At 47.0% G+C, this 14,914-nt stretch overlaps 1 protein-coding gene across 1 annotated transcript in view; it reads right to left on the bottom strand.

Moving 5' to 3' along the window:
- The window catches only part of LOC141111817 (cGMP-inhibited 3',5'-cyclic phosphodiesterase 3B-like), a gene marked incomplete at its 3' end in the record, with an annotated part of 131,845 nt that overhangs the window by 9,359 nt on the left and 107,572 nt on the right, over positions 1 to 14,914 (bottom strand). Inside the window, 2 exon segments of the mRNA XM_073603966.1 lie at positions 3,105 to 3,353; positions 6,889 to 6,939. Coding sequence (XP_073460067.1) covers positions 3,105 to 3,353; positions 6,889 to 6,939 — 300 coding nt within the window.

The raw sequence follows: 14,914 nt of genomic DNA, 5'->3' as shown, positions 1-14,914 counted from the left end.
ATTTCCCATGATGCTCAACTACACTACAGAGTGCCTGAGCATCATGGGAAATGTAGTTCCAAAACATCTGAGGGTGCCGAGGTCCGCCATCACTGCCCTAGAGAATAAAATAGTGGTAGTTCTAATTTTTTGTTACACAATACTACCGCAAAGATCTAGGAAAAACAAAAATTTCAGTAAAAAAAAAAAAAAAAAACAATAAAAGTAAGTTTTAGGGGGCAAATATAAAAGCCGAGGTTGCACCGAGTAAACAGATACCCAACATGCTGAGCCTTAAAGGGGAGGTAAACCCTCACGGTTCTATACATTCTATGCATTAAGGTGAAAAACCTTCTCTCTTGCTGCAGCCCCCCCCCCCCCCCCCCCCCCCCCCCATTTTACTTACCTGAGCCCTGTCTTTCTCACCCTGGGGACGGGCACACCAGCTATGGCTGGTGTGCTCGTGTCCTGATTGGATAGATTGATAGTAGTGCAGCCATTGGCTCCCGCTGCCGTCAATAAAATCACAATGATGCGGGCGCCGGGGGGGGCGGGGCCGAGTTCTGCTTTCTGTGTCAATGGACGCAGAAGCAGGACATGAGAGGGTGTCCTGAAGGAGAGCGCTTCTCCGACGGGGCACTCGAGAAGAGGAGGAGCCAGGAGGACCGCTGAGGGACCCCAGGAGGAGGAGGAACGGGGCCACTCTGTGCAAAACCAACTGTTTTTCTGGATTTTTGGTTGATATTTTGTCTCTATCATATAAAATACACCTATGATAAAAAATGATAGACCCTTCATTTCTATGTAAGAGTGCAAACTTACACAATCTGCAGGGGAGACGATCGTTATTTTCCCCCCACTGTATATTATAAGGCAGGGATATGCAATTAGTGGACCTCCAGCTGTTGCAGAACTACAAGTCCCATGAGGCATAGCAAGACACAGAGAGCCACAAGCATTACACCCAGAGGCAGAGGCATGATGGGAATTGTAGTTTTGCAACAGCTGGAGGTCCGCTAATTGCATATCCCTGTTATAGGGTGTATTTATTCAAATAAACTGCAGAGCGGTTCGTCAAAATCAGTGTAAATGGGAGTGAAATCGAATGTTATTAGGCCATTTTCTCTCCAGGTTGGATGTTCTTCCTTCATACAGAATAATGTGAATCGGGGGGGAGGGTGGAGGGTATATCAGCATCACTAGGAGGCGCTGCATTATGGCCACTAGGTGGAGCTGATGATCGCAGTAAATATGTATTTTCTATGATCACAAGCTCCATCTAGTGGCCATAGTGCAGTATTTTCCCAATAAACGTCATTCTAAAGAATAACACCCGAGCCAAAGAGAAAATAGCCCAATAACATTTGTTTTTGCCCTCATTCACACAGAACGAATGTACGGGTGGTTTCACAGGATGAATAGTGGGTGTCTAATTGTAAAAGAGAGGGGGGAGGACAACATGACCTTTAGGGTGAAAGTCCGCTTTAGGAGATCAATACTGGTTTGTGGTATTTCTCAAGCAGTACAACCCCCATCCTCCTCTTCTTGCTGTAGACCATCCCAGCCAAAGGCCGAGAAGACATCTGAGGTTCTACCCATAGGTCACAGTTTTACATTGGGGGCCCATTCACACCAGGCTGGTCCTCTGCGGTGAATTAAAGTCGATCTAAAGGCAGAAGGGTCTTTGCTTTAATGCATTCTATGCATTAAGGTAAAACAACCTTCTGCATGCAGGCTCCCTTCCCCCCTCCACCTCATACTTACCTGAGCCCCATCTTCATCCAGCGATGTGCATGAAAGCAGCGGCTCTCTCCCTCCTCATTGGACAGAAAGGCAACAGCGGGAGACGTTGGCTCTCACTGCTATCAGTCACAGCCAGTAAGGAGAGAGCGGGGATTATTGTGCATGCCTAAGTGCCCCAATAGCAACCGGCCAGGGCCGGCACAAGGGGTGGATGCCCAGGGCACTGTGGTATGTATAGGGGTGCCAATAAGAAGATTGGGAAGGGGGATTTGTGTTGGGAGGGGGAATTTGGGGGGCAGCAGGGGGTAAAAATTGTTCTAGGAGGGGAAATTTGGAGGGTGTTCTAGGAGTGGTGATTTAGGGGGATTTGTGCTGGAAGGGGGATGGGGGAAGAGGATTATTGCCAGGAGGGAGGATTTGGGGGGTTTGCGCTAGAAGTGGTGATATGGTAGAGGTGGGAGGGGAATTGTGCTAGGAGGAGAATTTTTTTTGGGGGGGGGGAATTTGCGTTAGTAGGGGGATGGGGGGGATTTGTGCTGGAAGGCGGATTTGGAGTGGGGGGAGAGAATGCGTACTTGAAGAGGAATTTTGAGGGATTTGAAGGGTAAAGGATTTGTGGTAGAAGGGGTGATTTTATTTGGGGGGGGGGGGCATTTATGCCAAGTGGATTTCAGTAGGGGAAGTGCACTTGTACTGCGGGGAGGGGGATTTATGCTTACACGGTAAGCATGCAGGTTAGTGCTCAATTGCTTTTTTTTTGGGGGGGGGGGGGGTTGCTGACATATAGATATAGTGCTCATACATCTTGGGGGGATGGGAGGCAGTTAGTTTGGCATGTTCATCCTGGGCTCCAGAGGACCTTGGCCCAGTACTGGAAGCGGCTTGCTATGGGGGCACTTGGTGAGGGGGAGGAGCCAAGTGAGGCGGGGTGGGGACCCCAGAAGAGAGGGATCGGGGGTGCTCTGTGCAAAACGATTGCACATGGGTTGATATGGATTTTGGTAGCACAATGCACATTAGTCCGTTGACAACGGTCATTGGGGTGGCATTGAGAATGATCCAAAACCCTTTGAAACAATGCATGTAATGTGTGATGCTGTAATGGGTGCGTTACCAGAACACAGTAGAGTGAATGGGCCCCTTAGGAACACAGAAGCACCAATAATCCCCTCATAATATGAATTCTCATTATGGGTATTATTATTACTGCTGCTACTACTCTGATCTTTCTTTACCGAGTACCAAACCACAACATTCAACCTTTGCTATGGCAGAAAAAGGGGTTGAGAATTTGCACAAAGGCCCCAGCCATGTGTAGGTAGATTGGCCAGGATCTTCTGTCCCTTCCGAAACATCTACACAAGGATAAACCCCTCCCGAACCTTGTGGAACTTTCTCTCTCCTTTGTCCATGGGGTCTTCCATCTCGGCACACGGGTAGAACCCGGGGAAGGGGGTGAAAGGGTTGACTTTTGGTCGGCAAGAGCCGGAGAACGTCCCCATTAGACTGCTAATGCTGCGTAGTGATGAGACGATTTGGGGCGAGAGGGAGGGGTCCACCAGCAGGTCGGAGACCATGTTCCTGGCCTCGTTCAGCACCGAGAGGTCCACGCCGTTCCCACCGCCAGCGTTCTACAACAAAAATACCAAATGTTACGGGTGATCAAACTACATACAATATGGTGTACAAAAAGAGACCAATACGGGTCATAAACACAAAGAACTAACTGAGGTCTACAAGAATGGCGGACCACACATGGAACCCAACAGTCACATGAATTAGGAAATAAGAGGAACGGCTCTGGATGGACAGTTGGATAAATGTCTCTATATTTAAGATGTATACGGTCTATAAACCAGAGGCTCTGAGTGGACAGTTGGATAAATGGCTCTATATTTAGGATGTATCCGGTCTATAAACCAGAGGCTCTGGATGGACAGTTGGATAAATGGTTCTATGGTTTATAGACCAGATACATCCTAAATATAGAACCGTTTATCCAACTGTCCATCCAGAGCCTCTGGTTTATAGACCAGATACATCCTAAATATAGAACCATTTATCCAACTGTCCATCCAGAGCCTCTGGTTTATAGACCAGATACATCCTAAATAGAGGCTCTGGATGGACAGTTGGATAAATGGTTCTATATTTAGGATGTATCTGGTCTATAAACCAGAGGCTCTGGATGGACAGTTGGATAAACGGTTCTATATTTAGGATGTATCTGGTCTATAAACCAGAGACTCTGGATGGACAGTTGGATAAACGGTTCTATATTTAGGATATATCCGGTCTATAAACCAGAGGCTCTGGATGGACAGTTGGATAAATGGCTCTATATTTAGGATGTATCCAGTCTATAAACCAGAGGCTCTGGATGGACAGTTGAATAAATGGTTCTATATTTAGGATGTATCCGGTCTATAAACCAGAGGCTCTGGATGGACAGTTGGATAAATGTCTCTATATTTAAGACGTATACGGTCTATAAACCAGAGGCTCTGAGTGGACAGTTGGATAAATGGCTCTATATTTAGGATGTATCCGGTCTATAAACCAGAGGCTCTGGATGGACAGTTGGATAAATGGTTCTATGGTTTATAGACCAGATACATCCTAAATATAGAACCGTTTATCCAACTGTCCATCCAGAGCCTCTGGTTTATAGACCAGATACATCCTAAATATAGAACCATTTATCCAACTGTCCATCCAGAGCCTCTGGTTTATAGACCAGATACATCCTAAATAGAGGCTCTGGATGGACAGTTGGATAAATGTCTCTATATTTAGGATGTATCCAGTCTATAAACCAGAGGCTCTGGATGGACAGTTGGATAAATGGTTCTATATTTAGGATGTATCTGGTCTATAAACCAGAGGCTCTGGATGGACAGTTGGATAAATGGTTCTATATTTAGGATGTATCCGGTCTATAAACCAGAGGCTCTGGATGGACAGTTGGATAAACGGTTCTATATTTAGGATGTATCTGGTCTATAAACCAGAGACTCTGGATGGACAGTTGGATAAACGGTTCTATATTTAGGATATATCCGGTCTATAAACCAGAGGCTCTGGATGGACAGTTGGATAAATGTCTCTATATTTAGGATGTATCCAGTCTATAAACCAGAGGCTCTGGATGGACAGTTGGATAAATGGTTCTATATTTAGGATGTATCCGGTCTATAAACCAGAGGCTCTGGATGGACAGTTGGATAAATGTCTCTATATTTAGGATGTATCCAGTCTATAAACCAGAGGCTCTGGATGGACAGTTGGATAAACGGTTCTATATTTAGGATGTATCTGGTCTATAAACCAGAGACTCTGGATGGACAGTTGGATAAATGGCTCTATATTTAGGATGTATCCGGTTTATAAACCAGAGGCTCTGGATGGACAGTTGGATAAATTGTTCTATATTTAGGATGTATCTGGTCTATAAACCAGAGGCTCTGGATGGACAGTTGGATAAATTGTTCTATATTTAGGATGTATCTGGTCTATAAACCAGAGGCTCTGGATGGACAGTTGGATAAACGCTTCTATATTTAGGATGTATCCGGTCTATAAACCAGAGGCTCTGGATGGACAGTTAGATAAACGCTTCTATATTTAGGATGTATCCGGTCTATAAACCAGAGGCTCTGGATGGACAGTTGGATAAATGTCTCTATATTTAGGATGTATCCAGTCTATAAACCAGAGGCTCTGGATGGACAGTTGGATAAATGGTTCTATATTTAGGATGTATCTGGTCTATAAACCAGAGGCTCTGGATGGACAGTTGAATAAATGGTTCTATATTTAGGATGTATCCGGTCTATAAACCAGAGGTTCTGGATGGACAGTTGGATAAATGTCTCTATATTTAGGATGTATCCGGTCTATAAACCAGAGGCTCTGGATGGACAGTTGGATAAATGGTTCTATATTTAGGATGTATCCGGTCTATAAACCAGAGGCTCTGGATGGACAGTTGGATAAATGGTTCTATATTTTGGATGTATCCGGTCTATAAACCAGAGGCTCTGGATGGACAGTTGGATAAACGGTTCTATATTTAGGATGTATCCGGTCTATAAACCAGAGGCTCTGGATGGACAGTTGGATAAATGGTTCTATATTTAGGATGTATCTGGTCTATAAACCAGAGGCTCTGGATGGACAGTTGGATAAATGGTTCTATATTTAGGATGTATCCAGTCTATAAACCAGAGGCTCTGGATGGACAGTTGGATAAATGGTTCTATATTTAGGATGTATCCGGTCTATAGACCAGAGGCTCTGGATATACAGTTGGATAAATGGTTCTATATTTAGGATGTATCCGGTCTATAAACCAGAGGCTCTGGATGGACAGTTGGATAAATGGTTCTATATTTAGGATGTATCCGGTCTATAAACCAGAGGCTCTGGATGGACAGTTGGATAAATGGTTCTATATTTAGGATGTATCCGGTCTATAAACCAGAGGCTCTGGATGGACAGTTGGATAAATGGTTCTATATTTAGGATGTATCCGGTCTATAAACCAGAGGTTCTGGATGGACAGTTGGATAAATGTCTCTATATTTAGGATGTATCCGGTCTATAAACCAGAGGCTCTGGATGGACAGTTGGATAAATGGTTCTATATTTAGGATGTATCCGGTCTATAAACCAGAGGCTCTGGATGGACAGTTGGATAAATGGTTCTATATTTTGGATGTATCCGGTCTATAAACCAGAGGCTCTGGATGGACAGTTGGATAAACGGTTCTATATTTAGGATGTATCCGGTCTATAAACCAGAGGCTCTGGATGGACAGTTGGATAAATGGTTCTATATTTAGGATGTATCTGGTCTATAAACCAGAGGCTCTGGATGGACAGTTGGATAAATGGTTCTATATTTAGGATGTATCCGGTCTATAAACCAGAGGCTCTGGATGGACAGTTGGATAAATGGTTCTATATTTAGGATGTATCCGGTCTATAAACCAGAGGCTCTGGATGGACAGTTGGATAAATGGTTCTATATTTTGGATGTATCCGGTCTATACTTTGTCTCCGCCCACATTAATAATGGACGAAAATCCTCTATTTTGTAAGATGGAAGTGATGAGATGTATTTTGAGTTTTGTATTGTGAACGGATTTCATTGATTGGACGGACCTGATACTGAGGTTTGTACCATTGCTTCAAATCCCAATCCCAGAGGATCATCTGAAACAACAAAAAAACAAAAAAAATTATAAACAAGATAAAATAGATACAAATTCATATAAACTGTCAATTATTTTGTTTACATAGAAGAAGAAACTGATAGACACAAATAATGAAAAGAAAACCACAAAACCTCATGACACGGGTATGAACCCCTCCCCCTCGTTTTTCTCTGAATACATTTTATATCTTCAGTTCTCATGTAACACATTCTCAGCCAAATCCCCCCCATCCCCCCCCCCATATTAAATCCCCCCCCCCCCCCCCCCCCCCCCCCCGGTCTCCCTAGGTGTACCCACGACCCGCTCCTCTCCTGGACTGAAATGTCTTCCTCAGATATCACTGTACACTGTGAGCCTCACCCAATTCCTACCCTACAGAATACCTCACCCCATCTCCATAACATAAGGGGGGGAGGTGTTCTGTAGCACAGCAGGGAGGACTGACAACTCTGCCTTGGATTTCAGTGCAGCAGAGGGCAGCGTGTTGTCAGCACAGCGCATGACATTAGAAAAGCTCACTGGATTTCTGGCAGATCAATAAATGATAATAAAACAGGATTTGCTGGGTGTCTCAGCACTGTGCACACCATCACAGGTCTAGGTTTCTTAATGGAGAAAAACATTCAGAGGAACTACAAGTCACAGCACAACCTGTCAGGCAGGGTCAGATGATTGCAGACAATTATACTTCTCAGGTAAGATTTACTGTCATTTATAGAAAGAGAGGCACAATGGGAGGGCGGGGCATGCGGGACACATGAAGCGTCTGGATTTACCCTGTAGATCCGATCCACATAACCCCTCCCCCCTGCACTTGTTGTTCGTCCTCTTCGGTAATGCTAAGCCTTGCTTAAGTTATTCCCTGCCAGAAGCCCTTCCCGAGTTCTCACCTTCTCCAACTGGGAGAATCTGAAAGCCACTCAGCATCATTAGTGCACCACCAAAAAAGGGCCCCAACCATGCCAGCAGAGATGGCTATTCTTTCCCCTCATCTGGAGATTATTCCTCCCCATTTCACAGTAATTACACAGGCCATTTTCACCTTCCTGAACACAAAGTCCTGCAGGCAGACTTGGACGTAGAAGAGTCACTCTAGGGCCTAAGGCAGCGTAGCCTCCAGGAGCTTATATTGTCCGTTCCTGGCTGCCCTTATGATACTCTAGGTCAGGAGCCTCCAAACTTTCTAAACAAAGGGGCAGTTTAATGTCCTTCACACTTTAGGAGGGCCAGACTGTGGCCTTTGGGGGATACAAAAATTCTCCATTGTCAGTGGGAGTATACAATCACCCATCATTGGTGTCAGTGGGAGGAATAGTGCCCCATCATTGGCGTCATTGGTAGCGAAATGTGCCCCATCATTGGTGTCATTGGTAGGAAATGTGCTCCATCATTGATGTCATTGGTAGGAATGTGCCCCATCATTAGTAGGAAATGTGCCCCATCATTGGTGTCATTGGTAGGAAATGTGCCCCATCATTAGTAGGAAATGTGCCCCATCATTGATGTCATTGGTAGGAAATGTGCCCCATCATTGCTGTCATTGGTAGGAATTGTGCCGCATCATTGGTGTCAGTGAATAAAATAGCATCCCAAGGGCCAGGCCAGATAAAGGCAAGCAAAGGGCCGCATTTGGCCCCAGCGCCCCAGTTTGGAGACCACTGCTTTAGGTGACTCTGTTGCAGTTTACAAAGTCCAGAATTTAAACCACATTTCTGAGCCCAGAAGGCAGAGATCTGATGTGACATTGCACAGCATAGAGCAGGGAGCTGAGTGTAATGTGAGATCTGAGTGGAGGGAATGGACACACACACACCCCTCTACACAGTCTCATAGGGAAACGTGCACAGCTGAGGCTGTCAATCGCCTGCTGTGTGCTGGGGGGGGGGGGGGGGTATTTCCCAGGATTCTCTGGTGTTGGCATAGACTGTCAGAAATGATTCATGCAGAGAGCAGATGAAGGAGGCAGCAGACAGAAATCACACTCAGTGCTTTGGATTGAGACACGTACACACTACAGAGCAGGATCTGCAATTAGCGGACATCCAGCTGTTGCAAAACTACAAGTCCCATCATGCCTCTGCCTCTGGGTGTCATGCTTGAGGCTGTCAGAGTCTTACTATGCCTCATGGGACTTGTAGTTCTGCAACAGCTGGAGGTCCGCTAATTGTACATCCCTGCTATAGAGGGATGTGCTTTGTTCAGATTTCCATATAGTGGTTTACAACCACTTTACAAGTTTGGATGGAGGTCCTGCAGAGACCGTTTAAGTGGAGGAGCCCCTAAGTTCTGCACAAGACCCCATTCTATTGGACCAAACACAAAACATAAAATAAACCACAAAAACAATCAGAAAGCCCAGAAAACTGCTCCACACGATCACTGCGGCCGATTTCCAGTACAACGAGCGCGCGTGCACAGGTCACATGTCCCAAGCTCCGATGTGCCGGAATGGAGATCTGGGATAAAACCCTCTATCCTCCCCCATGTAGAAGGGACCAGAATCCCCCGCAGATATAAATCCCAGCAAGTTTATATATACCGTTCATCTGGTAGCGGCAGGTTGCATGCTGGGAAACGCAGCGATTTGGGATCACACAGCAGATCTGTGACACGCAACGAACACCGCAGAGGTGTCAGGAAACTTCGTGGTGAAACTCGCAGATCTTATCTGTCCCAATGACGTCAATGAAACCACAATATTGCTGTACGGGGAAGAGAATCAGACGGCGGCGAAGTGTCAATCTGTCACCGCCAAATGACTGAAATCAACGAATGTTCAATGAGATCGACTCAACTGAAGGGCCAGAGCAACCAAATTATTTATTATATATATATATATATATATATATATATATATATATACACACAACACACACACAGTATCTGACAAAAGTAAGTACACCCTCAGTCACATGTTTGTAAATCTTTTCTTCTCTCTTTTCATGTGACAACACTGAAGAAATGACACTTGTCTACAATGTAAAGTAGTGAGTGTACAGCTTGTATAACAGTGTAAATTTACTGTCCTCTCAAAATAACTCAACACACAGCCATTAATGTCTAAACCGCTGGCAACAAAAGTCAGTACACCCCTAAGTGAAAATCTCCAAATTGGGCCCAAAGTGTCAATATTTTGTGTGGCCACCATTATTTTCCAGCACTGCCTTAACCCACTCTTGGGCATGGAGATCACCAGAGCTTCACAGGTTGTCACTGGAGTCCTCTTTCCCCTCCTCCATGATGACATCACAGAGCTGGTGGATGTTAGAGACCTTGCGCTCCTCCACCTTCCGTTGAGGATGTCCCCACAGATGATCAATAGGGTTTAGGTCTGGAGACATGCTTGGCCAGTCATCACCTTTACCCTCAGCTTCTTTATCAAGGCAGTGGTGGTCTTGGAGGTGTGTTTGGGGGTGGTTATCATGTTGGAATACTGCCCTGCGGTCCAGTCTCTGAAGGGAGGGGATCATGCTCTGCTTCAGTATATCACAGTACATGTTGGCATTCATGGTCCCCTCAATGATCTGTAGCCCCCCAGTGCCGGCAGCACTCATACGTCTATTTCCCAAAGACAACCTCTGGATATGATGCTGAGCACGTGACCTCAACTTCTTTGGTGGACCATGGCGAGGCCTGTTCTGAGGGGAACCTGTCCTGTTATACCGCTGTATGGTCTTGGCCACCGTGCTGCAGATCAGTTTCAGGTCTTGGCAATCTTCTTATAGCCTAGGCCATCTTTATGCAGAGCAACAATTCTATTTTTTTCAGATCCTCAGAGAGTTCTTTGCATGAGGTGCCATGTTGAACTTCCAGTGACCAGTATGAGAGAGTGAGAGCGATAACACCAAATTTAACACACCTGCTCCCCATTCACACCTGAGACCTTGTAACACTAACGAGTCACATGACACCGGGGAGGGAAAATGGCTAATTGGGCCCAATTTAGACATTTTCACTTAGGGGTGTACTGACTTTTGTTGCCAGCGTTTAGACATTAATGGCTGTGTGTTGAGTTATTTGAGGGGACAGCAAATTTACACTGTTATACAAGCTGTACACTCACTACTTTACATTGTAGACAAGTGTCATTTCTTCAGTGTTGTCACATGAAAAGATAGAAGAAAAGATTTACACAAATGTCACTGAGGGGTGTACTTACTTTTTGTAAGATACTGTGTGTGTGTATATATATATATATATATATATATACTATATATATATATATATATTACTTATTATATACACATACAGACACATATATATAAATCCAAGCAGAAGTTTGCAGCACCCCACCGGAGGATCGGCATACAATATAACGATGTGGACACTTCATGGATTATTACATTTTATGATGGAGACTTTATATCAAACATTTGTAGTGTGCGGGAAACTTTCATTTGGATGTCTCCATATTTGAAGGTTTATGGGACCCCCTCCTGTTGTTAATATTTGAAGGCAGGGGGGTGGATGGAATGAAGGGTGGGGGGGGGGTGGATGGAATGAAGGGGGGTGGATGGAATGAAGGGTGGGGGGATGGAATGAAGGGGGGGGTGGATGGAATGAAGGGAGGGGGATGGATGGAATGAAGGGGGGGATGGATGGAATGAAGAGTGGGGGGGGTGGATGGAATGAAGGGTGGGGGGGTGGATGGAATGAAGAGTGGGGTGGTGGATGGAATGAAGGGGGGATGGATGGAATGAAGGCAGGGGGATGGATGGAATGAAGGGTGGGGGGGGTGGATGGAATGAAGGGTGGGGGGTGGATGGAATGAAGAGTGGGGGGATGGATGGAATGAAGAGTGGGGGGGTGGATGGAATGAAGGGGGGTGGATGGGAATGAAGGGTGGGGGGATGGAATGAAGGGAGGGGGATGGATGGAATGAAGGGTGTGGGGGTGGAAGGAATGAAGGGGGGGGGATGGAATGAAGAGTGGGGGGTGGATGGAATGAAGGGGGGTGGATGGAATGAAGGGGGGTGGATGGAATGAAGGGAGGGGGGATGGAATGAAGGGTGGGTGAATGGAATGAAGGGGGGTGGATGGAATGAAGGGGGGGTTGGATGGAAATAAGGGGGGGATGGAATGAAGGGTGGGGGGGATGGATGGAATGAAGGGAGGGGGATGGAATGAAGGGGGGATGAAATGAAGGGTGGGGGGGGTGGATGGAATGAAGGGAGGGGGATGGAATGAAGAGGGGGATGGAATGAAGGGGGGGATGAAATGAAGGGTGGGGGGGGTGGATGGAATGAAGGGTGGGGGGGGTGGATGGAATGAAGGAGGGGGGATGGAATGAAGGGTGGGGGGTGGTTGGAATGAAGGAGGGGGGATGGAATGAAGGTGGGGGAATGGAATGAAGGGAGGGGGGATGGAATGAAGGGGAATGGATGGAATGAAGAGTGGGGGGTGGATGGAATGATGGGGGGGGGGGATGGAATGATGGGGGAATGGATGAATGAAGAGTGGGGGGGGTGGATGGAATGAAGAGTGGGGGATGGTTGGAAGGAAGGGGGGGTGGATGGAAGAAGAGTGGGGGGGGTGGATGGAATGAAGAGTGGGGGGATGGATGGAATGAAGAGTGGGGGGGTGGATGGAATGAAGAGTGGGGGGGGGTGGTGGTTTGAAGAGTGGGGATGGATGAAGGGTGGGGGGGTGGATGGATTGAAGGGTGGGGGGGTGGATGGAATGAAGTGTGGGGGGATGGATGGAATGAAGGGTGGGGGGGTGGATGGAATGAAGGGAGGGGGGATGGAATGAAGGTGGGGGATGAATGAAGGGAGGGGGGGATTGGAATGAAGGGTGGGAGGGGGGATGGAATGAAGGGAGGAAAAGCTGTATGTTTTGCACTGGTCCATGTAAGTACATTATTACATCCTCTGACACAATCTACTGTCATTCTGCAGCAGCTGGAAGATGTAGCGAAGTGGGAGGAGTTCATGAAGCGTAGTGGAGAGGAGTTCATGAATCGTAGTGGGAGGAGTTCATGAAGCATAGTGGGAGGAGTTCATGAAGCATAGTGGGAGGAGTTCATGAAGCATAGTGGGAGGAGTTCATGAAGCGTAGTGGGAGGAGTTCATGAAGCGTAGTGGGAGGAGTTCATGAAGCGTAGTGGGGAGGAGTTCATGAAGCATAGTGGGAGGAGTTCATGAAGCATAGTGGGAGGAGTTCATAAAGCATAGTGGGAGGAGTTCATGAAGCATAGTGGAGGAGTTCATGTAGAGTGGTGGGAGGAGTTCATGTAGCGTAGTGGGAGGAGTTCATGTAGAGTGGTGGAGGAGTTCATGAAGCATAGTGGGAGGAGTTTATGAAGTGTAGTGGGAGGAGTTCATGAAGCGTAGTGGGAGGATTCATGTAGCGTAGTGGGAGGAGTTCATGTAGCGTAGTGGAGGAGTTCATGAAGCATAGTGGGAGGAGTTTCATGTAGCGTAGTGGGAGGAGTTTATGTAGAGTGGTGGGAGGAGTTCATGAAGTGTAGTGGGAGGAGTTCATGAAGTGTAGTGGGAGGAGTTCATGTAGAGTGGTGAGGAGATTATGTAGAGTGGTGGGAGGAGTTCATGAAGCATAGTGGGAGGAGTTCATGTAGCGTAGTGGGAGGAGTTCATGAAGCGTAGTGGAGGAGTTCATGTAGAGTGGTGGGAGGAGTTTATGTAGAGCGGTGGGAGGAGTTCATGAAGCGTAGTGGGAGGAGTTCATGTAGCGTAGTGGGAGGAGTTCATGTAGAGTGGTGGGAGGAGTTCATGTAGCGTAGTGGGAGGAGTTCATGTAGAGTGGGTGGGAGGAGTTCATGTAGCGTAGTGGGAGGAGTTCATGTAGAGTGGGAGGAGTTCATGAAGCATAGTGGGAGGAGTTCATGTAGCGTAGTGGGAGGAGTTCATGTAGCGTAGTGGGAGGAGTTCATGTAGAGTGGTGGGGAGGAGTTCATGAAGCATAGTGGGAGGAGTTCATGTAGCGTAGTGGGAGGAGTTCATGTAGCGTAGTGGGAGGAGTTCATGTAGAGTGGTGGGAGGAGTTCATGAAGCATAGTGGGAGGGGAGTTCATGTAGCGTAGTGGGAGGAGTTCATGAAGCCATAGAATCGGGGATTGGTGGTGTGTTTTGGTGAAATGCCGTCAGTAACATAATCCAGAACACGGCGCCCCTCACCAGGAAAGAAAAAGAGCGCATTTATTCTCCACCAAACAATGGGACATTTTGGGGCCCCTGGGACCCCTTCTTTGGGGGGTTCAGAAGGGTTGATGAAAAATGTACAAATGTCAGCAAATGTAAACATCTGACCATTACACAGAACATTTCCTTTCAGGCTCTGGGAAGTATCCTGTGTATCCAATAGGAACAATGAGATATCTTGTTGCTCGGTGGAGAAGAATCGTTATTTGGATTATGTCCCCCCCCGCCCCCCCTCTTGGTGAACTGTGTAATGTCAGCCCGCTCCTGTGCGTGCCGCCGCGCCGACTACAAATGTAAACAGAGCCAGAGAGAGAGAACAGACACCAAACTGTCCGCCGCGCGCTCGTCATCCGCCGTCCCGGATAACCGTCCACCAATCCCACGTCACGCAATCGCCATATCAGATATGCGCAGGACGGGGGATTATTTACTTTTGAGTAGCGTTTGTTGTAAATCACGGGAGGTGCCACTTCCACCGCGGCGCCACAACGCACCTGAATACGTTGAATACAGGATCCGCGGACGAGTGCGATGCGATTCATTCTGAACTCACAAAGGCAACGCGGCCCCAAAGCACCACAACCCTCAGCAGCGCGCTTCGCTGCATCGCCAAATATGATGCAAGTCCATTTTTTGGACATTTGGCGCTCTGCCAGCCAATCAGTCGAATGTGTTACCGCCGTGCACCAGGACAGCGCGGTCTGACCACGCCCCCTAATAAGCGCAATACGCGGAGAACCTGTAAGAAGGAGAAAATCGCTGGAATGGGGGGAGGGTCAGACCCTCCGTCAGGTGACCCCCCAGGAGAGATTT

Source organism: Aquarana catesbeiana, linkage group LG11 (assembly GCF_042186555.1).
Source record: "Aquarana catesbeiana isolate 2022-GZ linkage group LG11, ASM4218655v1, whole genome shotgun sequence".
In the NCBI taxonomy this organism is placed as follows: Eukaryota; Metazoa; Chordata; class Amphibia; order Anura; family Ranidae; genus Aquarana; species Aquarana catesbeiana.
The sequence above is the reverse complement of the archived record's forward strand: the minus strand, read 5'-3'. Positions and strand labels throughout refer to the sequence as shown.